This window comes from Aulonocara stuartgranti, assembly GCF_965226115.1.
Source record: "Aulonocara stuartgranti genome assembly, chromosome: 5".
In the NCBI taxonomy this organism is placed as follows: domain Eukaryota; kingdom Metazoa; phylum Chordata; class Actinopteri; order Cichliformes; family Cichlidae; genus Aulonocara; species Aulonocara stuartgranti.
This window is the reverse complement of record NC_138943.1, coordinates 25,117,514-25,143,205: the sequence shown is the minus strand read 5'-3', so window position 1 is coordinate 25,143,205 and position 25,692 is coordinate 25,117,514. Positions and strand designations below refer to the sequence as shown.

The 25,692-nt window shown below is 39.5% G+C and overlaps 1 protein-coding gene across 2 annotated transcripts in view; it reads left to right on the top strand.

Moving 5' to 3' along the window:
• The window catches only part of cpne5b (copine Vb), a 137,560-nt gene that overhangs the window by 12,975 nt on the left and 98,893 nt on the right, over positions 1 to 25,692 (top strand). For both annotated transcript variants that reach the window (XM_082534788.1, XM_082534787.1), the window contains exons 2-4: positions 15,738 to 15,778; positions 16,116 to 16,162; positions 24,674 to 24,777. In XM_082534788.1, the coding sequence (XP_082390914.1) occupies positions 15,738 to 15,778; positions 16,116 to 16,162; positions 24,674 to 24,777 (192 nt within the window). The remainder of the gene's footprint in view (positions 1 to 15,737; positions 15,779 to 16,115; positions 16,163 to 24,673; positions 24,778 to 25,692) is intronic.

Below are 25,692 nucleotides of genomic sequence, written 5' to 3'. Positions count from 1 at the left end.
GGGTAAAACCCAATGCTAGAAAAGTGGACCTAATAAAATGTCTGTCTATACAGAATTGGATGGATTACAGTAGCTTAAACACATTCAATTCTAAAATGATTACAAATCAGGAAAATAATGTCTCTGTTTAACTTGTGCAGTGTGTGTGGTCGCCTTCTAAATAGTAGCACGTTAGCCTGTCAACCTTTGGATTAAAACCTCTTAGAAGAAATGGAGCTTCGCAGATTTGAAAGCATTCTTTAGAGCCTTACTTCATGTTAAGATGTGTGTGTATTGTTTGTGTCTCTGTGAAATCGAGTGTAGCTCGTTAGCTAAAAGAACACGTCTTGGGGGGGCAGAGGTGGACATCTGACAATGAAATCTTCACTCTACAGTGACACACTTCACTGATGCACATTTACAATGGCTTACTCGGAAGCAGTTTCCAAACTTTTTCTCCCTGGATATTAGTTTTACAGTATGGACTTGCTCTCATTTCCATTTTGCTTTTCATCTCAAGAATCTTGCTGCATTTGCAAGTTGTAGAAGCAGAGAGCTGGAACTTCCTTGGTAGTTTTTCAATTGCAGAGAAGCAGATGCTTTTCCTGTTCATTGGGAAAAACAGACCCGAGCTTATATGTGTTTGCATTAAAAGCATAAGTGAGACTAAATATTGCACACAATATTTTTCAGGTCACAAAAAACAGATGATGCAAACTATAAGCGTCCAATAAAGTGCATTTTGTCATGGCTGTAAACATACAGTATGCCCTGTTGTCTGTTACATGACCTCTGTTGTCTTCAGACACAGTACACACCGTGCTGTTAGGAATTTTGTGACAATCCCAAGCTTCCCTGCCAGGCAGTGAGCTTGCTGTTTCTGTCTGGCAGGCTGAGCAGGAATCTCCCCAGAGGAAGTCGTGGGCTGAATAATTCAACAGCTGGTGGGAAAAACGATCTTGCTTGGTTCTACCATCGATCTGACGCTAAAGCAATACCAGCACTACAGTTTGGACTCATATGACTGAAGCTATGAGGAGTCCTTTATTTATGAATTGCTGCTGCTAGTGGCTTTGTTATTGGTGCAAGACGGATGAGAGGCTCTTATTTGTAGGCAAGGTATGGCCAATTATGTTAAACTTTATGATCTATGACTGACTATATCACTGTGATGTATCGAAGGACTTATAGAATGTATTACATTTTTCTATTAGTCAAATAAGACAAAGAGATAATAAAGAAAAATGACAGGACAGTGATAAGATGAGGGACAGAGATGAAGGGCCAGTCAATGGTTCGTGATGCATCATCTAGCTGTAATAACACTCTGCTTTACCCAGTGCTCCTCGTCCTGCCTTATAAACCAATTACCCTACTTCTTCCACCTCCACATTTTCTTATATTGCTTCCTCTATATTAGTCAAAGGAGCTTGCAAAGAAAAGCGTCTGGACTTCTTTAAGTTACTTGAAGACGTTTCACCTCTCATCCGAGAAGCTTCTTCAGTTCTAAGGTCAAATGGTGGAGAGTCCCAGATATAAACCTAGTGGGAGTTTCTTTGCAAGCTCCTTTGACTACGATGACCTGGATGACTGAGAACCTTCACAGACATCTTCCTCTATATTACCTTTTCATCCCTTCCTCATCTATTCACTCCTTTCTCTGGTCATATGCCACTGTCTTCTAACTTACCAAATGAAATTAATACCAATCTTTTTGTTCCAGGCAGTGATTTTCTTCTTCAAGATGTTTCATAACCAACATATTACAACCAATCCTTATTTAAATGTCCTTGGGAAAAAACAAGCAAACACCTTGTTTCTGTTTTTCTTTAGTCCATTTGCCCTCATGTTTTCAAAACAGCAGGATTTTTTGAAGCTTATAAAGCCATTTTTCTTTTCTTTTCTTTCTTTTTTTTTTTTTACCAAAATTAATTCAGAGTTCAAACCCACTGGCTGAGGCCTGGAGATTGCATGATTTTTCTATTCACTAGTTTTTTGATTGCTCGGCTTTCTTTGCCGAGTTGAAAGATGCGCATAAATTCCAAACCAGCCACAGACATACTAAAACATATAGGAATCAATGCTGGAGCTTCAAGGTGTAGGGATATTTTTTACTTGTTTATGCTGTTTCGAAATAGCGTGGTATTTGGAAGATGGACCGGTAGCAGTGAGAGTAATTACAACTTGAAAGCCAGGGTGTTTTTAAAAATACGTGTGGAGACATCAGCAGACACAGATGTTATACCCCAAGGTGATTCCATTAATCGGATCAATAATTGGAGAGGAAATAAATAAAGCAACTGATAAATTAGACTTTCGTAGGCTAACCTGTACTATTAAAAATATTTATGGCCTGTTAGGGAAAATGTTCTAAAACACTTCTTCAGTAAAGACTCAGAGAAGAGAAACACACAGAACTTCTTGCTAGCAAGGGCAGCCTCCACTCTAAGAGACTCCAGTGAGAGAACTGCCCCGGTCTTTATTTTATACTCCATTGAACGTATGTGTGTGTATGTGTGTGTGTGGGGTCAGAGTGTGGCCCCATAAACAACTTCCCTTAACCTGCTGGTCTGGAAAGTCCAACAGTTCATCTATATGTAAAGAAGCACTTAAACTAAAACAGACATAGCTACGTTAATCCTACCGTAAAGCAATAAGACAAGGTACGAGCTCTCATGCTCCCAGGACGTGGGGGTGCATTCCTGGGGTGCACACATCCTGTCACTACACAATTAATTATATGCTTCTAAGTATACATGGTTAAACATTTCCTAATACAAATAACTACAAACAGCATCCTACCATAAGCAAACTTATATCACTAAAAGATTATACTGACTACTAAATACAATTTTCCATTGACATGGCCCCAGGGGTTCAATGAGGAATTAAAATAACCCAGACTAATGGATGGTAGAAATCTCATTGACAAATATACTACAAATGGTAAATGGCCTGTATATAGCGCTTTACTAGTCCCTAAGGACCCCAAAGCGCTTTACATATCCAGTCATCCACCCATTCACACACTGGTGATGGCAAACTACAAAAGGTCTCTGAATAAGAAAATAATAAGGAGAAAAAGGAAACTGTATTGCTAAAATAAAGTGTGTGGATAAGGGGCTGCTACAAACCTATTTTTAGACAAAGTGTGCAATCCAAGACAACAGCTTAAGTCCAGGTAAAACAAAAATGCAGACCTGAGATGACAAGATGATTACAGAATGATGCAACTAAGACAAACCAAAGCTTTAAATAGACACAAGAGAGGGGAAACTCCAGGGCAGCAAGACACAGCTAAAACTAGTCAAAGACAGTGAGACAGTTGAAGTAAAACTAAATACCATGCATGCAAGACAAGGATGGAGACTTAACCACAGGGAAACACGGGGGGAACAAACTGAAACGCCAAGAATCAAAAATAGACAATAACAACCAACTAAGCTCGACTGCTAAAAGTAAAACCGAGAAAACCAGTCAATATATATACAGCGACACTATGTCAACAAGAACACCAAACTCAAATGATAAAAGCCATAGAGTAGCTGAAATATAATCAATAATAATACAACTTAAAAGTCAATAATTCAGAATGAGAGGTTGAAGAGCCAGAACTAAACACGAACATTGCAAAATACTTTGAAAAAGGTGCCGTAATGCACAATAACATTCAAAGAAATGCAAAAATGCTCCTCTGACTCAAATTGAACAACATGGGAACTTAATATAAGTGGTTTAAAAAAATGGTGAAAGCGTATTTCTGAAGAAACGTTAACAATCACTAAGAGTACTTTGGTGTGTAATCGTTAGGGTTTCATGTTAAATGATATTACAGCACGAGAGTCTTTTGAGTCGTTCGATTTTCATTGTTTTTTTAATCTTAATGTATTATGTTAGTCTGTTGTAAAGCGCGTGTGTACATTTGTCGTCTCTTTGTAGACAGCACAAAGAATAGGTGCTGCTGCTATGCAAAGGCTAAAGGGGCATCTAAATAAAGAAGCATGTTTTGAATTTGCTTAGATTCATTTCACTTTATCTACTCAGTGATTCTGGAGAGGATACTTATCCAGCTCTGTGTACTCCTTTTCTATAGTAACACAAACAAACAAACCTGCCCCCTCATCTTGACTTGTGTTGCATTGTGGGCAAGCACGAGGTCAAGCACAGAGCCTTGGCTGGATGTATACCGTATAGACTCCTCCCACACAAACAAACTGCCCTTCTTGCACCAGAAAAAAATACACCCTCAATGTTAACCTTTTGCTCTCAGTCTTTTCTTGGGCATACTTTTCCAGGGATTACTGTGCTGGAAATATTATTATAATGTGTGCAGTACAGTAGCAGAATACATTTCCTATAGACACCCGGGCTCCAGTAACACTTGGATTCAGAGAATAGCCACAGCTCTGCTGCAAGAATGTTCATATGTCTATATATGCATGCACAGCGACTGCACACTGTGCCATACTCTGCAAACCATACCCACTCCAGGGGAAACAGTCAACCTCACAATATGTAGCTCAAAGCTGAAATTATAATCAAATATTGGCTAAAAATATTACCTCCCCCCATATTTTAGCACCCCATGTCTTGTTAGCTGTTAGAAAGCTATTGCATTGGCAAGCTGCTGTAGTTAGCCAAGGTACTTGCCAAGTTAGTGGAGAGCAGTGAATTGTTTTCTCTGTATTGGATATTACATACATACATACATACATACAAAAGTAGTCTGAGCTAATCATCTGAAATCATTTTACAATTAGGCTCCCAAAGTTGTACTTCATAGCCAGCAGCAGCCTTTTTTGCTGACTTGCGCTCTTTTCCAAACCGAGAATCTCATAAGCTCAATTTATATGGCTTGAAACGCTTCTTCAAAACCAGCCACTCATCCCTAGATATTTATCATCCTCTTCTCAGCCTGCACTCAGGGCGGTTAAAGGCTGCAGTGATGAGAAACCTCCTGCAGGTTTGAGGAAAGGAGCTGTCTAATTATTGCGGTCTGTGTCAGATCTCTGTAAATAGAGTCAGCATTGTCTGTGCGTCTGTATAGCGGCATCGTTTCTTCTCCCTGTGCAAGAGGAGCTCCGGTATAGTCAGACTATTTCTGATACAATCTCCGAGGACTTCATTTCTCTCCCTCGCTCTGTCTTTCTTTCCAACTCTATCACACGCACACACACGCACATCCTGACACACCTTCTCGCTTCTCCGTCGCTTGTTCTTACATTACATTTTCTCTGACATTCATACTCTCTTGATTTCGCCAATTCCCTCGTGCACAGAGACATACATACCAAAATCCTGCCTCCGCTGCCTCTGTGCATCTCATATCTTTTCATAGCCTCATTTACATAAGGAAGTTGTGTTTCAGGAAGTTAGTTTGAAACCCCTTCAGTACTGCGAATCCCATTGAAATGTATTATGTAACACCTAATGCAAATCTGGTGACACACTGTAAATATTTTATGCCATAGCAGTCGTTGCTGATGCCCTGGAGAAAAGTTTATTCCTGCCTTAAAAGGCGTATTTAAGACTAGAGTAGCACAGGCTGTGCATCTAATTGAAAAACCAACCTTTTGTCGTCATTATGAAAAAATGTAGCATTTTAATAAAAAACTTTTAACTTTATTTTCTTGCTTTGCCTTGCAAAATGCAGTGACCTCAAATAGCTGAAATTTCGTGCTTGTGGGAAAGGATCAGGAAATTTTTCTGTTACTATGAGAGCAGTAATTACCACAGTGTGAAATCCTGCTGACATATTCTCCTTAAGAATAAGACTTTGAAAACTCTGCTTTCTTAAGACCGTTTACATCAGTTTAACTTTATTGGGCTCGTGTGAAGCCGATCCACCCTTGCAATAAATCTGTGGGAGCACTGACATTTCTACATTGTTTTAGAGGAGCTCCTCATCTGAAGGAATTTTTGGGTTTCAGATTTAAGGACCATTGTTGACTTGGGGCTGGTGTGCAGGAAGGTATCTGCTGTGGGTTCTGCAGCTGACATGGTTAGAAAGAATTGCTCTGATGAGGTTTTGTTACAGCAGACCTAATTTTGAATAGACCCAGGCTGCTCTCCTCCTGGCTGGAAGTTCTGTTTGAAGGTTCAGGTAATACTGCCTTTTGTCCTGCTTTTGTCTCAGTGGCTGAGTGCCTTCACAGTTTATGCATTTCTCTGTGTGTGAAACTACTGATCTACTTTATATTAATGTGTGAATGAGAGTGTATCCCTAATGAAATGTGATTTGAATAAAAGAAATAATGCTGTACGCTACATAGGTGTTTAAAGAATGCATCGTTAAATATATAAAATAGCTTCATAGTTTCTTTATGCCTTTGTAAATATAGCAACAAGATAATAGTTGCTATATGTAATCAGCTTAATCCATCACCTATAAACAACCAATCAGTTCTCCATTTGGATGGAGCCTGAACTAAAACAATTAAAACAATTATTGTTAATGTGAGCTTGTGGTATGATGAAGTGTTATTATTATGTACGCTGACATGATATTTGCTTAGTCTGAGGTCTATGTCACAGGATTTATGTAGTTACACTATAATTGGGAAACTTCACTATGCTGAACTTGTCTCTTTTTATATTAGTGTTTAATTAAGCTGTAACTATGGAGTGTTTTTTTCATCTTTTCTTTTCATCTCTCTGTGAGCTTTTCAAACAAGCTTTTCTTCACAAGCACCACAATGACAGTTTATTTGTTTCATCTTTGTACCGTCATACATCTACAGTAGCTGGTGATTTGCAATGGAATTTATCAAATCATTTATTATATCAATTCTTACATGTTCTGTGTCTTGTTAAAGATGCAATTTTAAATATTTTACCAAACTGGCCACTTTATTAGGCACACCTTGATAGTAACAAGGTACTGGAAACGTTCCTCTGAGATTTTAGTCTGTGTTAAAATGATAGGATCACAGTTACTGCAGATCCATCATGTGAATCTCTTGTACTACCACATCCCAGAGGTGCTTATTGGTTTGAGAGCTGGTGATTATTGTTACGGCCCTAGCAGGGCCTCTCTCTCTCTCCTGAGGGTGCCTGTGTGGGCGTGTCCCACTACCTCCTACCTGAGATGCCACCTTTCCCTCCGGCGCAGCTGACTCCCATCAGCAATTAAGGGTATTTAAGCCCAGAGCAGGGTGAGCTCTGGGCCAGAGTGCCATTTGTGTGGGTACAGCTAGTGAGCTGAGTGTTTTTGCGGTGTTTCCAGCTGGTGAGCTGTGTTTTGTGGTTGTCAGCTAGTGAGCTGCATTTTCCTTTTGACATTTTGCATTACTGACCAATGCCTGAGTTTTGTTTGTGTTACTTTTATGGTGATAGCGGCTTGTCCGTCTCTTTTAGTTGAATTACTTCAATAAAACTGTTTTATTTAACTGTTTCGCCTCCTTGACTCCTTTTTCTGACCCGGTCACCCTTGTTACGTTCCCCTGGGGGGTCTAGGCGGGGAGGGGGAAGTAACAAGGGTGACAATTATGAAGCCAGTTTGATTACAAAGAATTCATTGTTATGTTCAAGAAACCAGTTTAAGATTATCTGAGCTTTCTGATGTGGTATGTTATCCTGCTGGAAGCGGCCATCAAAACACACATAAATGGTCATCAATACTCAGGTAGTCTGTGATGCGATGATGGACCCAAAGTGTGCCAAGAAACTATTATATCACTCTAATACCACCAAAAACAGTAGTTTGAATACCATTATATTGTTTTTACCAGATTCTGTCCCTACAATCCAAATGTTGCAGCTGAAGTTGAGACTCATCAGACCAGGACATTTTTTCCAGTTTTCTATTGTCCAACTTGTCCATGCAAATTGCAGCTTCAGTTTTCAGTTCATAGCTGACAGGATCACCACCTAAATTTGGTCTTAGCTGCTATAGTCCATCTGCTTCAAGGTTTAACATTTGCATTCAGAGATGCTCTTTTGCATATCTTGGTTGTAACAAGTGCTTATTTGAGTAACTGTTGTCTTCCTCTCAGCTTAAGGCAGTCTAGCCATTCTTTTCCGACCTCTGGCATTAACAAGCCATTCTTCTCCCAGAAAAATGCTGCTCACTTGATTTTTGTGTTTTGTGGACCGTTTTCTGTAAATCCTAAAGATGGTTGCATCCCAGTATATTAAAAGTTTCTGAAATACTCAGACCAGCCCATCTAGCACCAACAACAATGCCACATTCAAAGTACATCACCTTTCTTCCATATTGTGATGCACGGTTTGAAGCTGAAGCGATCTTCTCGATATCGAGGCCTAAATACACTGACTGTCTGGATCTGATTGGGTGAAACTTGGACTAATGAGCAGCTGAAAAGGTGTACCCAATAAAGTGGTCAGTGAGTGTAGCTTGTGCCAGTGATAGCAGAAATGCGGATCAGTTAAGAAAAAGATAATTAACATCCACATCATACCTAATGTGCTACCTAGAGATTAAACCTGTATATCAGTAAGCATTTCATCATAGTAGCATATATTGCTTGCCTGTCATGCTCTACATTTAGTGGACCCCAAAGTGCAAAAATCCTATCTTCTCCAACAATTATTTATCTGAAAATATGACAATGCTACTCCCAGAGGACCCCTACATGTGATTCACAGCAACTTTTCTGCTTCAAGCAGAAGCAAAATGATGTACTCCCTCAAGACACAACGAAGACGTACTGAGTTTAAATGAACAGATTGTATCAATTGATATTCATAGCAACATAGTTTATAGAGTGGCAGATGCTGTTTCAGTCATTGTCTGTTAGATTACAGATATCCTGTGTGTATTGTGTGCTTTATTCACCACCAGTCTTTACGCCTTGAATGCTATGACTGTAAAAGATGGCTTCTCATAAAAAGCTAAAATTAAAACACTGATTTATAGGACCTGAACGGATTCTTCAGTTGGCCTTATAGGATAGCCAGAATGATTGCAGATGTAGATTGAATCTACATAACTGCAGCATTTTGATAACACAGTGCCAAAAAATGTTTTACCGCATCACAGCACCACAACTATATCATCAAAACTGTAAACATTTTTTTTTTTTTGCTATTAATCCATAAATGTTTTCCTCACATTTGCCCTGTGATGCACTCAGCTGCAGTTTTTCACATTTGAACCTGTGCCCACCGGCTTGTAATAGCCGACTTGGATGGAGTGATTTAATCTGACTACAGGTCACAACTAAAATATATACCTTGATTGACTGCTTGGGGAAAGAACTGCAGTTGCATGGGGATGAAAGCAGTTTGGGGTTGTATTTACGATAAGAGATAATGGAGAGACCATTAGAAGGATAATAAACCACCGAGAGATAAACAGGAGGTGGAAATGACAGCGATATAGAGGAGGATATAGGAAATGATACAAGTGGATTCATTTTGGATCAGTGAGTGGGAATGACATAAACTACATTAGGGATGTGAGGTTAAAGGGGAGGAAAAACTATTTCCTGGTGAGATTCCTGCATGATTGGTTGGTAACTTTGAGTAACCCAGATTCAAACAAAGTTATAACAGAGTGATGTCCACAGTTAAAAAAAAAGTGAAACACTTTTTGCTTTGCTGTTTCTTTGATGAATAGTGTTTGCATTATTCCAAAATGTCCTGCATCAAGACAACAATAGGAAATAACAAGGAGCACTCAGGGCTCCATCTCTGGGCATCATTAACTTTTAATTGTATAATATTTATTTTTGTGTACATGCATTTTTTTCTTTGTTCTCTTTAAACGTCAGAGAAAATCTGATAAGGGTATCATGTTTACTTTGATTATATAAACATTATGTAGGAGTACTTAAAGGGTAATAGGTATTCATTTGTAAATAGCTAGACATGAATAACTTCACTATCATTTTGACCTTCAGATCAATCTTTTGACCTTGATATAGAGAGGTCAGAGGTCAAATGTTGTATGGTATTTAAATCTTCATACAGTACTTTCTCATAGTTTCTAAGGCTAAGTTATCAATTTTTGATCAGTAAATCATTAAGTTGACCTTCAAGACCTTGTTGGATGTAAACCAAATTTTACTGGATCGTTTGCGTGAGCCCACGCTACAACCCTACGAAGTTTTATCATAATCCACCAATAACCTTTTGAGCTATTGTGTCTACAGACAGAATGAAACGCACAGAAATGCTCCCAAAAGCATAACCTCCTTGGCAAAGCTAATAATACTCTTTAACACAGACAGACCTGCTTTGTTTAATTTATTTTATCAGACTCTCAAAGACTGTAGAAAAGCTCAACCTTTATCAACCTTTACACTTAACACAATGTTTTTTCCTACAATGTGACGCTACAGAGGTTAAAAACATTGTAACACATTAACAGCTCTAAATAAAAAATGGAATAAATAATGAACAGGTAACCCGATCTTTATTCAGTTTTGAAAGTATCAAATATGTTAGAACAATGGCGACCTCTGCCACCTCTTTTTTCTTGAACAAAAAGAGAAAATAATAAGCTCGCTGATACACAGACAGTAACTAGAATGAAACAGTGAAGAGAAAGAAAGTCTGTGTTTACATGACATTTATTTTACAGGTATCATAGTTGCGGTTTATAGTCTCCATGAAAGTCACCAGTTGATTAGTTAGTATCAGCAATAGCTAGGGATGGATAGAGCGGCTGTGGCATGCGAGACCTGTCGGTGGTCTGGAGTTACTTTACACTGAAAGCAGCAAAATATAAAAAAAAAAACAAAACAGTTTTACTGATTCTAAAATGCACTAAATCGGATTTATATCGGTATTGGCAGATATCCAAAATTATGATGTCGGTATTGGACATAAAAAAGTGGTATCGTGCCATCTCTACTAATAGCATGATGCCTGTCACAGTTTCATGTATCATTTACATGCTAGTACCCAGTCCATGGACTTAACTACACACCAATGCCTAAACTGCTTCGGTAATTTGACATGTGCTGGTGATGCACTTGTTAAACGTGGCCATTCACAAAAATCAAAACTTGTGACAAACTGTGTGCAAAACCCTTTGTCTTCTCTCCCCGGCTTACAAAGTCAGTAAAACCAACTTCTGATCAGTTTGTACCGGCTCACGTTTACACCTGTACCGATAATATTTTTAGTGGTCCCAGAGTTTCAGAAGTTTACAACATTTATTACGTGTAAGATTGCCAGAGTAATTTGCTAGAGGCCTCCCATTCAAACAACAACGACAATGAAGCATAAATAAATGTGATTGCTTGCTGTGTGCTAATGTACTATTGAGGGTTGTTATGGTGAGGTGGTGGATGGAAAGGGTCCAGATGTAACTAAATATGTATTTGGATAAGGGCTGAATAAATTAAACTGAACAAAGCATCCAATTATTATTAACAATGCATTCCTGGGACAGTTTTGCATACAAGCATTGTTATCTGAAAATAGCTAGGTGTTTTTTTTTTTCAAATTTCCTCATTTCTCTGCAACTGGAGTTGAAGCAGGGCAGAATTTTTAAACGGTGAATTGCTAATTTAATTATATTGCCTTTTTTGGTATCAAATATGGTTTTTATTGGTTATTTAGACTGAGATGTAGGCATTTCAGGGACATTAGACTGCAATACTTCACCCAAAGACATTTTTACAAACACAGAGTATTGTAGCTCAGAATGTCTTTCTAACCTAAATGTAAGATAAAAAACAAAACATTTCAGGACTTTATGTGTTTCTTTTTCTTATCGGTGTGCTCTTGAAAGCTCTTAAAGGAGGGAGAGAAAATACGGGAACAGAGGAAAAATCAAAACAGATTAGTGTGGATGAAAGAGCACAGCTTCAGGTGGAAGGCAGCAGAAATTGCAGAAGAAAATGAAACGAGAAAGAAACAGAAGCGAGAATCAGAGGAGACAACAGGCTTTGTCATCTCGAGTGAAGGCTCTCGTGTCGCTGTCGTGACCAAGCGAGCAAGAGGAAACGTGAAGGGTAATAGAGCAAGGAACATAGCAGCCTCTGGCAAACATTATGAAAAGGTCAGACTTGATGGAGGTGTGACACAACACTCGAAACACGGGGGGAGAGATTAAGTTAGAGAAAGTCAAATTCATAAAAAAATGCATTAAAATCAGGCGGGAATAGATCAGGAGAGACAGGGTGGAAAAAGCTAAGAGGAAAGCACACACACACAAAAGCAGGCAAATAATTAATATAAAGATTTACTGGCACGAGCTCACTGTCAATCACTTTATGCCAGCTCCAGTTTTATGTTCCCAAAGGATGTTTGCTCAAAAGCACGCGCTGGCCTTCGTGCAGCACACACTTCAAAAGACGAGAACACCTCTCTGTCCGGAGTCAAATAGTGTTTAATTGCACTCTATTATCTCAGATAAAAGACTCCTGTACATCTCTGAGCCCATTAGTGTTTGGATGAATTATTGTTGTGTGATTTCGTTTGTGATTTTAGCAAATCACAAATGATAGCACAGTGAAAGGCCCCGCATGGTTTGAGACTAATGGTTTCTAAATTAAAGATCAAAGATCTGAAACCACATGAAGGCCTGAGAGAAAAATGTGATTAACACTACTTCTATACTCGTCAAACTTCTGCTTTTTGTGTTGCTCGTGTTGATATTTCAAATAGCCCATTTTAAGTAACCAGGTAGTATGGATTCATGCCTAAATGGCCAAAATGTTGACTTTAAGGAAATGAATTACCTTTAAAGGTTGCATGCAATTTAGTAACATGTAATTACAATGTAACAGGTTAAATTTAATGGAAACTGGTCACATGGAAGCTACTTGATTTTTATACAGTCAGTTCACACCAAACGTGTCCTCCTTAGTGATAAATTATTTGAATAAATGAAGCTTTGATCTGATTATCTTCCAGTTGCGTTTTACTCAGAATTATTGTTCCATGTTTATGAGGGAAAAGAATGATTTGAGTGTGTAAACATTTACAAACATAACTTCATCTGTCAGAGATGTATTCAAACAAACCAACATAAAATACCTTTATAGTATTTGAAGACATTCCTTAAAGGACGTTTGATGTACTAGTGTGTTGTACATGTGTAGTATGGTTAAGCCTTGACTGAGACATTAATTCCTGTTTCATGTGAGGGTGTAGGGAAAGTAGAAAAAGTAAAAAGCTTTAAAAACAATACTTTACAGATGTTACGTGAAGGACGCTGGAAGATGTAGTGGGACCTGTACAGTAGGTGGAGAAACAAGGAATGAACAAGATCCTTGACAATTACCTTTATGCGCTCTTTCCAGTCAAATACAAGCCTGTAATTTTGTGTCTGCAACCTTTGCTGTAAATCAGTGTGGCAGGCCCTCATCAGACTTGAGTTTAAGGGGATTCTTACATTGTGATCTATAATAGGAAAACGTCTGTAATTACATCTGCTGGGACGAGGTGCCAGAGGTGGCAGTTGTTAATAAATACATTAGTCTTGAAATGAAATACACTGCACAATGCACGGTTAAAAAAAATCTGTCATATTTTAAAGCCCCAAACTGTGGTCAAGTTCTATTACCAATCAAAATCCACGATTCATCAAGTCTTTGTTCTTTAATATGACAGATGTAAACGTGTGAGGTTGAATGCTACGTGCCATTACAAAGTAAGAGGTAAGGTGGGAGGGCAGAGATAGGGATGAGCAAATGAGATGAGTAAACACGGACACTTGTTAGCAATCAGGCTGCCATTGTGCAAAATCCAACCCAACAATTTTCAGTTTTGATATCCCCGCTAGCCAGTTGATTTCATTGCCTGGGAATGAATGAAAGAGCATGTTTGTTTGTGCATGTCAAAGGCTTCACATGCAATCACATTTGCAAACGTAGGGATTGTAAATGTGAAAATAACCTTGCACTCTTAGTGAACTTTTCATTTCTAAAGCTAGAGTAAGAGTCTTTTACATACAAATGAATGTCTATTAGAGGGTTTGACAAACAAGCCCACTCAGTGCTGATTAAGGCCATCAGGTAGATCTCTCTGAAGTTCACAAAACGCCAGAAGTTTTTAATCTGTTCCCCTGTGTTTTATGTTAACTGACAATAAATGGTTTGCCAGAGCCGAAGAGCAGAAGACAGTAGCAACAGACAGAGCGTAGGCTACAGCAACGAGGGTTTGTTAGGAATCATCCACTGCTTCCTATTAAATTTTTTAGTGAGCATCGTGTAACGACACTATATAATGAGGTGACCCCACAATTACTGACTGCGTTATCCCAAATAAATAATACAAGTAGTAGAATTGTTGATTAGTGACCAATGGTTCTACATTGTATTCCTCATAGGGGATAATAATAAAAAACCAGCATACACTACACATGGTGCTTCAGGTAAAAACGAAAAGTGGTAGATGGTGAAGCCAAAAAATTATTAAACATGGTTGGATTTCTTTGTGAAAGGCATAAACAATAACTTAACAGAGATTGTGTAGTTATTCTCATTGGCTGATGGGGGACACAAATGTTCTGCAGTGCTGCAGGCGCCCATGTTTGCTTCATGAGTGGGTCTTATCAGTCACTATGAAGTAAGCTAGGGTCGCATACCTTTTGTGCTCCCTCCCCGCTGCCACGGCTCCCTCACTGTAATAGACTTTTGAGTATTTGTGTTCTTTCGCTCCCTGTTACCTTTGTTAGTGTGCTGTTTCTTTGTGCTTCTAGTTCGCCTGTTTCTTGTCTCTATCACCATGTTTATATTAGTCCTCGTGTCTCAGTGTTAGTTATTTGCCTTTTTTTACTTTCTGTTTTACATTTAAAGCCTTGTTCTTGTTTTACCTTCTGCTGTTTTCGGTGACTCACCCTCATTAGTTAAGTTTGTGTTTGTTTTCTGTCCTGTTCCCACCTTTGTCTCCTGTTTTTCTGTTGTGCTCCTGCTCATCATACTTGGTGGGTTTTTTTTCTGTTTTGTGTTCCCAATCTCTGCGTCGCTATCCTGCTTTGGACCCTTTATCCTGATCCCTGATATGGGCAGTGCTTTTGCTCCTGCTCTAATATGAATGTACCTCACAACACCCATCTTTCAGTGTTTTCTACCACTTTGACTGCCCTATAACGGTGACAATGTTAATCCCATTTACCCTAAATCTGATCTCAAAACATGCTAAAAATCTACATTACTAGGACCTGGGGTTTATCCCCTTAAAGAATCCAACGTTTTGACTTGAATGAATGAACAGAGCTGACATGAGAACAGACGCCACTATGAAACATTGATGTTAAATGTGGGGTGGCTTATTGTTTTCCTTCTTGTGTTAATGCTGGCTTGCATCTAATTTGATATCTAATTATTTGCAAGGTATCATGGCTTTGATGCCGGGAGTGGTGGTGAAAAATCGCCGTGACGATGAGAGGAAATTCTTGATAGTCTCTCATCAGAGAGGAGTTTTGCATGTTTGATGTGAATCTGCAGTGAGAGGGGGACGAGTGGAGGCTGAGAGAGACAGATGAAATGTGATGCAACAAAAAAAGTCCCCAGAGACTACAATGTGACAAAAGCTCAAACTAGATACCCGAAGAAAGGAAAAAAGAGAAAACCAGAAAACCAAGGCACAAAATGAAGAGCGCACAAAACTCACCAGTGATCTGAATCAGCAGATCAGATCACTTTCTGTAAAATTGTCAGATAAGGCTCTGCACTTCTCAAGTGGGCTTCTGGTTAAAAAAATTGTATCATCTTAAACATGACAAGAATATACCGTATGTGCACATAAATATTAGAACATAGCTGAGTATAAGTGACTCATGTCAAGCTGTCAGCATGAGTAACAGTTGTTGCTTTTTTCTTCTCTTCCTTTTCCAGAAATCTGCTGGATAAAGACACATTCTCAAAGTCAGATCCAAGTGAGTATTTTGTAAAGACTTCTCCTATTTATGGTACTTTATTATTTTTCTACGCCTGCTTCTGGTTGTGGTCGTTCTCTACTTCTCCTCTGTGTGTTTTTTATCGATATGTTGCCTTGTAGTTTGGGAAATCTTTTTTTTCCCCCCTCAGTGTGCTGTGGCTGTTTGTTCACTGCACTGGAGCTAAAACCCTCACATTGATTTCCCATTTGGAATTTGCCTCCATTTTTCTAATTCTCACTCTCTTTTCTTCCTCTCTCTCCCCCCCTGGTTCTTGTTTTCTCTTTCTTTCACCAAATTTCCTCTTTTTATGTCCCTCCCTGGCACTTTTTCACAGTGTGCGTGCTCTATACACAAGGTGTTGAAACCAAACAGTGGAGAGAGGTGAGTGTACACACGAACATGCACACACAAATCAAAAAAGAAAGAACTTACAGCGTGTCCAATTAAGTTCTGGCCTTGCTCTCTGTGTGCACAGGGGTGGAGTGGTGGCACTCCAGTTAAGACATTCAGCTCATGGTTTTCTTTCCCCCTTTTTCTCTGTGAGTGTTTTTTGACAATTCATTAAACTTGTTCAAGCATCAGTCGTCTTAAAATGCCAAGGAAATATTCCCTAATTGGAGACTTCAACCAACAACAAAAACCCTCACACCATAATGATCAATATGCTGACATTTTGGGGACTAAACAGCACGCTGCAGATTCGTTAATCCACATCTTAGTGAGGCTTGTTTGGTTTATGCGGCATTACCATCAGCTCTCTACTTGTCATCTCACCCTTCTGTCTGTTTGTCCAGTTAATGAAACCTAATTATTTGGATTGCAGGTGGAATTAGCAAAACACATAATGATACAAAATAAATATGTGAAGTAAAGTGTTAAATAAAGTATTGAAGCCAAACTCTTTACCTTTATGTCTTTGCAAATACTGATAAGCAGCTGACATCAGAATGTTTATTATGGAAGAAATTCCCAAATGTGGCACATAATGAAGGTAATAATGATAATAATAATAATAATAATAATAATAATAGCAATTTAACTCAAAAGGATGTAGTTGACAATATTCAGCATCTTTCCTGTTGTTAAGATGAACAGTTTTAAGTAGATACAAGTGCATGTGTATGTGGCCCGTTGATGTTTCACAGACCTCCATTTGTATCCAAAAACTATTAACAGAAATGGGCCAAGCTGCTGCTTTCGATTAAATCGAACGTGGCCATTGTAGTTTATTTTAATAGAATTTTTGTCCTATTGCAATAAATGCTGACTGCAAGACCAAATTAAAATATATACAGTATACTGTTTATGAACTAAGCCTGTAATAAATTTGTCACGGGCATGGTAAATATTTTTGTATATAAATATCTTTTATTTGTCAAGTTAAAGAGTGTCATTGTGATTGAAACTCTATTTTTCCAAGAGATATCTGGCTGAAGGGGCAGCAGAAATTGCAACAACTATAAGCACAAGTAAAGAAATAAATACAGGTGACACTGGACATGAACTTCAGAAGCAGTCACACTGAACAAGAGAATCTCTCCTCAATCCTTTAAATCAGACCTACACTCACCCTTCATAACCAGGTAACAACTGCAATAACAATTTCAGATTCTCTTATAGATTATTCAAGAAAACGAGAGCCCCCCCCCAATTCTTATTTTTTGTGATGTACATTTATAGATAACAACAGTAATTGTAATTTAGCATAAGAAAAAATACATTTTGATTAAAGAGCTCGTGCATGCTGGTGGATAAACCATTGTAGAAACATAAAAAAGTTTTAATTTGGAGCAGCTGTGCCATAAACCTTACATCGGATGCTGGTCTAATAAATTCGTAATGCAATACACTGTACTGTGTATGCACATATCTGAAAATTATAGAGTATTGCTAGCGCAATGCTTTAGTGTAAAAACACAGCAAATATGCTGTAAGTGAGAATACATGTTTGGCTTACAATAAATTAAAGTCATTTAATCAAAAAATCATAAATCAAAAGTGAGTTTTGCTTTAAAAACTATTCCCGTTAGAGAACGTCTGGTCCAAACCTTGCGAAGATAAATAGAGTTTGACACTAGATCAGGGGTGGGCAACTCCAGGCCTCGAGGGCGTCCTGCAGGTTTTAGATGTGTCCTAGAACCAACACAGCTGATCTAAATGGCTAAATTAGCTCCTGCAGTTCTCCAGAGGCCTGGTAACGAACTAATCATGAGATTCAGGTGTGTTGACCCAAGGTGAGATCTAAAACCTGCAGGACACCGGCCCTTGAGGCCTGGAATTGCCCACTCCTGCACTAGATAGTCGATTTTAATGTTCTGTAATACAAACAGGCAACAAAAATATTAAAAACTATCAACCAAGACAGCAATGAAAAAAGAAAGTCATTAAAAATGGAACTGTAACGTGATGAGTATAGCATGATATTAATTTACAGCTATGTTCCCAGTGCCACAGCCGTGATTTCACTTGCATCCCCTCCAAGGCTGGACGTGCACAGTTTGATTGATTCCTCATCAAACACTGCTCATTGTCCAAATGGGCACAGATATTTTCAATACATGATAATTTAATGTAATTTGTTTATTTATATGGTATATGGCTGTTTTATTTATACACTCATCTGCTGCTCTTATGTTTACTCACTCCCAACAGATGGCTGTGTGGGATTAATTCAAAGGTAGCTGAATTATTGCTGACAGCCCTGCTCTTTGGGTGTGAAAATGTGTATGCATATGTGTAAATCCTAAGCGCATATGCATTTGCATATGCACAGTAAAGGTCCCTTTGCCATCCACTTCTTTGTTTTTTCAGTTTGAATGCCTTCTAATCCAATCAAATACACAAAATGTAATTAATATAATGAGCATTTCACTTCAGTTTATTTTCACTTCAGATTGCACTCCATCTTCTGCTGTTCACCAGGAAACATTTAAATCAGCCCTCTCCTTGCGGACATGAACCATCGCATCCACAGTCATATTGTCCAGTTGTATGTGTTGGAGCGGCTCCAGGTGATGCTGTGTGAGCGACACTGAGCGCCTCCGATTGAACAAGCAAAGCTAAAACAGGTGACTCACCAGGGACTGCTAAATAATGCTTTCTGACAGGGCCCTCTAGCACACCGGTGGGGCCACGTTTGACGATTATTTCCATCTCCTCCGGTATTTGGTGCACACTGCATTATGCCTGCCATGCTAATACAGGTCATTCTTGATGAAGAGTATGCACATCACTTTATACAACAGACTAGTGCATAGATAAGTTATGTGTAGACTTGATTCTCTTCGTTGTGCACTCATTATCCTCTACAGTACATTAAAGTGCTCCGGATTTAGTTGTAGGATACTTTTAGGTTGATTTTATGCTCAAGATGATTCAGTGCTTTTTATTGCTCCAGTGGTTATTGTTTTAAAAACAACTAAGTGACCTTCAATAATGACTCCCCATCCAAAACAATGGAGAAAATAAACCTGAATATGGACTCTAGTATCCAAAACCAAGTCTGAAAAGGTCATAGGAGATGTTTACCAGGCACAAACATACTGTCGAACAATTTGAGGTATTACTGACTAATACAGCCCAAATTGAGAGCACTCTTAGAAATACACTTCTTCCTGGAATCGTTGTGTAAGTGTACCTCGGGTAATTAGACCGTATACCAGAAAATCACAGCTGCAAAAAGTCTCAGCTCTAGCTTCACTGAGTTTCCACAGTATGTCCATACAAACACAGTCACATTAAGGATATTTGTGAACCATTTGCTTCTCCTTACAATATAACACAAGACAAGACCTATTAAATGTAATCCAACCATCCATCCATTTTCTTCCGCTTATCCGGGGTCGCAGGGGCAGCAGCCCAAGCAGAGAAGCCCAGACCTCCCTCTCCCCAGCCACCTCCTCCAGCTTATCCAGGGGAACACCAAGACGTTCCCAGGCCAGCCGAGAGATATAATCTCTCCAGCGTGTCTTGGGTCTGCCCCGGGGCCTCCTCCCGGTGGGACATGCCCGGGAAACCTCGCCTAGGAGGCGTCCAGGGGACATCCTTGTCAGATGCCCGAACCACCTCAGCTGGCTCCTTTCGATGTGGAGGAGCACCGGCTCTACTCTCTTCACCACAACAGACCGGTACAACATCCGCATCACTGCAGCCGCTGCACCAATCCGTCTGTCGATCTCCCGCTCCCTTCTGCCATCACTCGTGAACAAGACCCCAAGATACTTAAACTCCTCCACTTGGGGCAGGGTCTCGTCCCTGACCTGATCCGGCTGCCTGTAATGTTAACACTTAATTACATCAACTTATTTTTAGGTTCATTAGATGAATATAAGGCGTAGTCCTAACGATAAGAAACTCTCTCCAATAAAAAAAAAAACTAAACAAAAAACCTACTTAAATCTGGTGGAGTTCCCCTTCCAGGTTGTCTCCTTGTTTACTTTTGGCCCACTTACTGCTTTCAGATCTCTCCCTGAAAGGCTCATTCTGATTTTCCTGTGGACCAAACGTTGCTCAGAGAGCTGCACTGCAAGGGAGAAAACATGAGGGGAAAATAGACCAAATTTAAATTGTATTTTTTATCTATTTTCACAGGTGGAGTCGCTGAACTGAATGGTTGCACCTTATATGTAGTACATACATACAATGAAGGACTGTTGGATATATAAACAAGTAAAACATAGCAATGGAGGTGCAAAGTTGCCGAGTGATTACTGTATGCTGTGAGCCAGTCAGAGAACAGCTAATGGAGATTGACACGGTTGATGATTTCTATTATTTTTTCCCACCGTCTGACATTATCTGCTACTACCTGCTATGTGAATGAGTGTGCGTTTGTGTGTTGGTGCACATGCCTGTTTCTGCGTGCATGAGTTTTAGAATTTGTTTGATGTGCACACATATACCCAGACTTCGCACAATCACAGCTGTGGCTCGAAGCTCTAACAAACCTTGGGAGTTGTTTTCCCATGAAGCCATGCAGCACTTATTGTGGAAGAAATGGTTTTCAGCTGCTTGTTTTACTCTTCCTCCCTAAACTCTCTATCAGTCCTGGGGAGCTGCTCAGTATTCTTCGTGTTTCTGTGTCTTTTCTTTGTCTTGGGGATTTCTTTTTTAAACTCACCCCAATGCTTTTCACTGAAGGCCAAAACAGACAGAAAGCTATCTCACACTAATTCACACTACTGACTCCAACATGCTCATTATATGAGCTCTGTGTTGCTGTCTGCTGAGCCACAAAGAACAGAAAAAGAACTACAGCACATTCAGATGGCAAAAATCTGCACTGACAATTTGTGTGTGTTAAAAGAAAAAAAAGGTTGTTTATGCAAAGTATGATGGTCAGCATAATTAACTCTTAGCCATATTTGGGATAGAAAAGCCAAAAAGATAATAATGGATTATACGTTTTATTACTGTTCTCCTTTGCCCATTTCTTAATTTAACACCATGATCACTTGCAATGAGACTTAGGGACATGGTCACATTTTCAACACGAGACACTATCGGTCTCTACATCAGCGGACCGAAGAGTTCAGATGCCATAAGTATATGCGTGCCAGCTGCCTTGCGTCTATGTGTGTAAATGTCGAGGGTGCCGGTCAGGGACTTCCTGCCAGATTCTCATTAGCCAGCTCCAGCAGCCCAGCAGTATCTAATGAACTCTGCAGCACGGTATTGTCTCTTCCACTCAGCTGGGAAATCACGTATGGTGCTCATTTTTGCAATCTCCCGCCTCTTTACTAACATGTGCTCACAACCTCATCAACAGCTCCGGGTGCTTCGGAAAAAAACTCAGGGCAGAACACAGATTCAATATCAGTAGTCCTGCCCTCCTATTTTTAGAAAGAGGGATTCGACAGTGGTGCAATATCACAGAAGAGTGAAGTTTTCTATTGGTGCAAAGTCATCGTTTACTCACACTCGCTCACAAAAGCTGCATTCCATGTTATGGGAAGATTAATCTTTGCAAACAGGTTCTGTTTACCTCTATGAAGAGTTCGACAGACTTGCTGGTGAGTTATGAGACTGTGGAAAACAAGAGTGACTCTGAAAAGGCCGTTGCAGATTTGCTTTAAGCTATGAATGTTGTGTGGAACTCGTTGAAGTTGCATGCTTATTCCCATACAAATAAACATTATTGCACTAAAAATACTACAGTTTGCACATATTACAACATATTCTTATTCTGAACTCATCACATACTGACGCTTGCTCCTTGTCACATTTTGATGCACTTGGTAACGCTTTACTGACATTTTCAACTAATGCAAAAAAATCAGCAGTAGAAGGCCAGTGTGGTGTTATACAAACTCTAGATGGAAAGAAGTTTTTGAACCATGTCTGGAACCACACATTCTTCTCTTCACTTAAATTTCACGGTTTGGTTTTCATAACATTACCTACACATTAAAGGTCAAACACCTCTCGACTGCTATGATGCTGATGACACCAACACAGCACGTTTGCCCTCTGCCTCATGGTGTCTATTTCACAGGCAGACCTGTTGTAGTCTGTGGAAACAGTTTGTCTATATACGATTCGCATCTGACCCGATGTCATTATTGCATTATTGAGCACAGGTTGAATTTTCATCTTTCTAACAAAAGAAAGAATTCTTGCCTCTGACATCTGTGCATCATTGTAATATTAGGCATGAAGGAATGAAGATGGATTTGATTAAGGAAATCAATTAAGAAAAAATATGATTAATGCCGCTCATTACAAATCAATTAATGCTGTTCCTTGTTGTGATATAAGGATGAAATGAATATTAAACCTATCACAGGAGGTGTGGCTTTAATAGATGTAGCAATAACGTCTTTTTCTGAGCTATAACAAGAGCCCTACAGGCCCAGAGCATGCTCACATGGCTCAAATTTAGAAATGTAGAAGTAAGATGTGATTTATCTTGTGAAGTTCTGGTGATATTACCAGCAAATAACTATGACTAAGCTGAGATGTTCAAACCGCAAACAGTTTATAGCTGTGCTGGCAGGAAACCATTAAATGTGACATCAAAAACATGCAGCCATGTACAGTACAGAGTAGACTCAGTATACACAGGAAATGTGGTGCAATCTCCAGTGTGTGTGTTTTCTTGAATCCATTTTGAGGTAATTTCATTCTTGTGTTAACTGCTCTCATCTGACTCCACTGTTTTTATGTTTGTTCAAACACCAGAGGGCTCAGACTTAGTATAAAGTCACGAATGAGGCAATGTGTGCTTTAAGGCTTCACTATTTATTTTTATTTTATTAAATATAAATCTGTGGAGGTTTTAACTGACGCACACTCTTTAATCAGGCAATCACATGGGAGCAACTCCATGCATTTAGGCATGTAGATATAGACAGGATGATTTTCCGAGGTTCAACTTGAGCATCAGAACTGAGAAGAAATGTGACTGAAGTAACTTTGAATGTGGCATGTTTGTTGGTGTCAGGTGGGCTGATTTGAGTATTTATCAAACTGTTGATCTACTGGGTTTTTCCCGCATGGCCATTTGTAGGGTTTACAGAGAATGGTGACCAAAAAGATTTTTAAATATCCAGTGAGAGGCTGTCCTCGGGGTGAATATCCAGTGTTGATCTCAGTGGTCAGGGGAGAATGGCCAAACAGGAAGGCAGTCGCAACTAAAATAACCACAACCAGGAGAATGTCTTTGAATGCACAACACGTCGAACCTTTAAACAGATGGGGTACAGCAGCAGAAGACCGTGGTTGGTGCCATGTCTGTTACACAGGACAGAACAGCATACTGAGGCTACCTAAATGGGGCAATATAAGACTGGGGTTAGAATTTGGTATAAACAACTTCAAAGCATGGATCCATCCTCCCTTGCTTCAACAGTTCAGGCTGCTGCTGGTGTAATGGTGTAGGGGATATTTTCCTGGTTCACTTTGGACCCATTAGTACCAAATAAGGCACCATTTAATGGCACATCCATCCCTTTATGACTACAGTCTGTCCATCGTCCAGTGGCTGCTTCCATCAGAATAACTCAAATCATCTTAAACTGGTTTCTTGAACATGCCAATGACTTCACTGTACTCACATTCACCAGATCTCAGTTCAGCAGAGCACCTTTGGGGTGTGGTGGAATGAGAGATTCACATCAGGGATGTGCAGCTGACAAATCTGCAGCAACTGTGTGATGCTATCATGTTAATATGGACCAAAATATGTGGGGAATGTTTCCAGCACTTTGCTGAAGTGAAGCATTAAGACCGTTCTGACTGCTATAGTGGGTCCAAACCATTACTTGTAAAGTGTACCTAATACAGTGGCCAGTGATTGTGCATATACTTGGAGTTTCTGGGCCTTTGTCAATTGTTCTCTGGCATATTTCCCTGCATTTGTAATTTAGGAGTGAGAAAATGTAGGAAGCCCTAATGACTGCTTTCCTCCTCCTCACCTCTCCTCACTCTTTTCTCATTTTTACCCTTCTGACTGTTTTCAATCCAAAGCTCTGACTCAAACAGTGTCCCCATTTCCTTCCCTCCAGCAGTTTTTTTTTTATCCCTGTCCCCTTTTCCCCTCCAAGTCTACCCATAACTTTTCCCTGTCCACACAGGGCGTCTTACATTTTCCTTTTCCTTCCGCGAGGTTGATGTATGCGCTAACCTGCTGTAATTAATACAGGAGAGGGGTGAAGATCAAGCATCCGGGAAACCCACCCTTGATTTCATTTGCACAGCAGAACCATGTGAAAGCACCTCCATTAATCAGGCCTCTGTGACTGTGTGCATACACTTATGTAATAAGCCCAGGAAAGAGATGAAAAGAGCAAGTACACACTAACTGTATTTGTTTTTAAAACTGTGTTTCAATGTCTTGCTTGTTCTTTCATCATTCTCTTCTGCTGACCTCCATCTGTCTTTCTCCTCCTACAGTTTGGCAGAACAGAGGTGATAGACAACACTCTAAACCCCGACTTTGTTAGAAAGTACATCTTGGACTACTTTTTTGAGGAGAAGCAGAACCTTCGCTTTGACTTGTGAGTGATGTTTAGTTTTCATTATTTCACTTCCTTTTCTGCACCATCTGCCTACACCGTTTAGTTAAGTTAAGAAACTGACCATCTGCCATACCTGACCAGAAAATACAACAACCCTAACTATGCACAACAAGACTGACCATGCCAAAATATGGAGGGGATCTAAACATTGCAATGAAATGGCATGTCTTTAGTTTTATTTAGATAACTGCATTTATTTACACCAGTGCATAACAAATGTAAATCTCAGCATTTTTCATATACATCATAAGGTAAGCCTTACAATTCAAAAAAACAAGACAAAAGCAGCAATTCTCTTTGAGGAGCACCCTGACTGTGGTGAGAAAAAAACCCCAGGAAGGAACCTGCTATAGATGATGTCTGTCTAGACCTACTGGGGTGAGGGGGAAGCAAAGAAAGAAAAGAAAAGCACCTTCAGATCAGGATCATGCGGACCTGGAGATGTTTGCAAGACTTTCAGAGAGAGAAAGGCCAGAGAGGAAAATGCACAACTTAATGAAGAGGAAAGAAACACAATTTATGACACGAACAAGGCTACATGAATGCATAGAGGAAGAAATGAGATAAGAGACGTGCTCCGTGCTTGATGGGAGGTCCAGCAGCAGCCTGAGCCTATAGCAATATAGAAATGGGATCTCTCTTGCTACTTAATATCTTCAGAACAACATATTGTAGAAGCTTTCCGGGAGCTATATCCTGATAATAAAGAATTACAACTGCTGGTCCCAGAAGTAACTAATAAATGGGATTGTTTTCAGCATCATTCTAAGAAGGCATGTTTGTAATGTTAATAATGCTGGACGGCTCATCTGTATCGCTACAGATGACTTTAAATGCATGAGTTAAAGGAGATATTCTAGTCAAAAATGACTCAGTGGAATCAGCAGTGCTAGA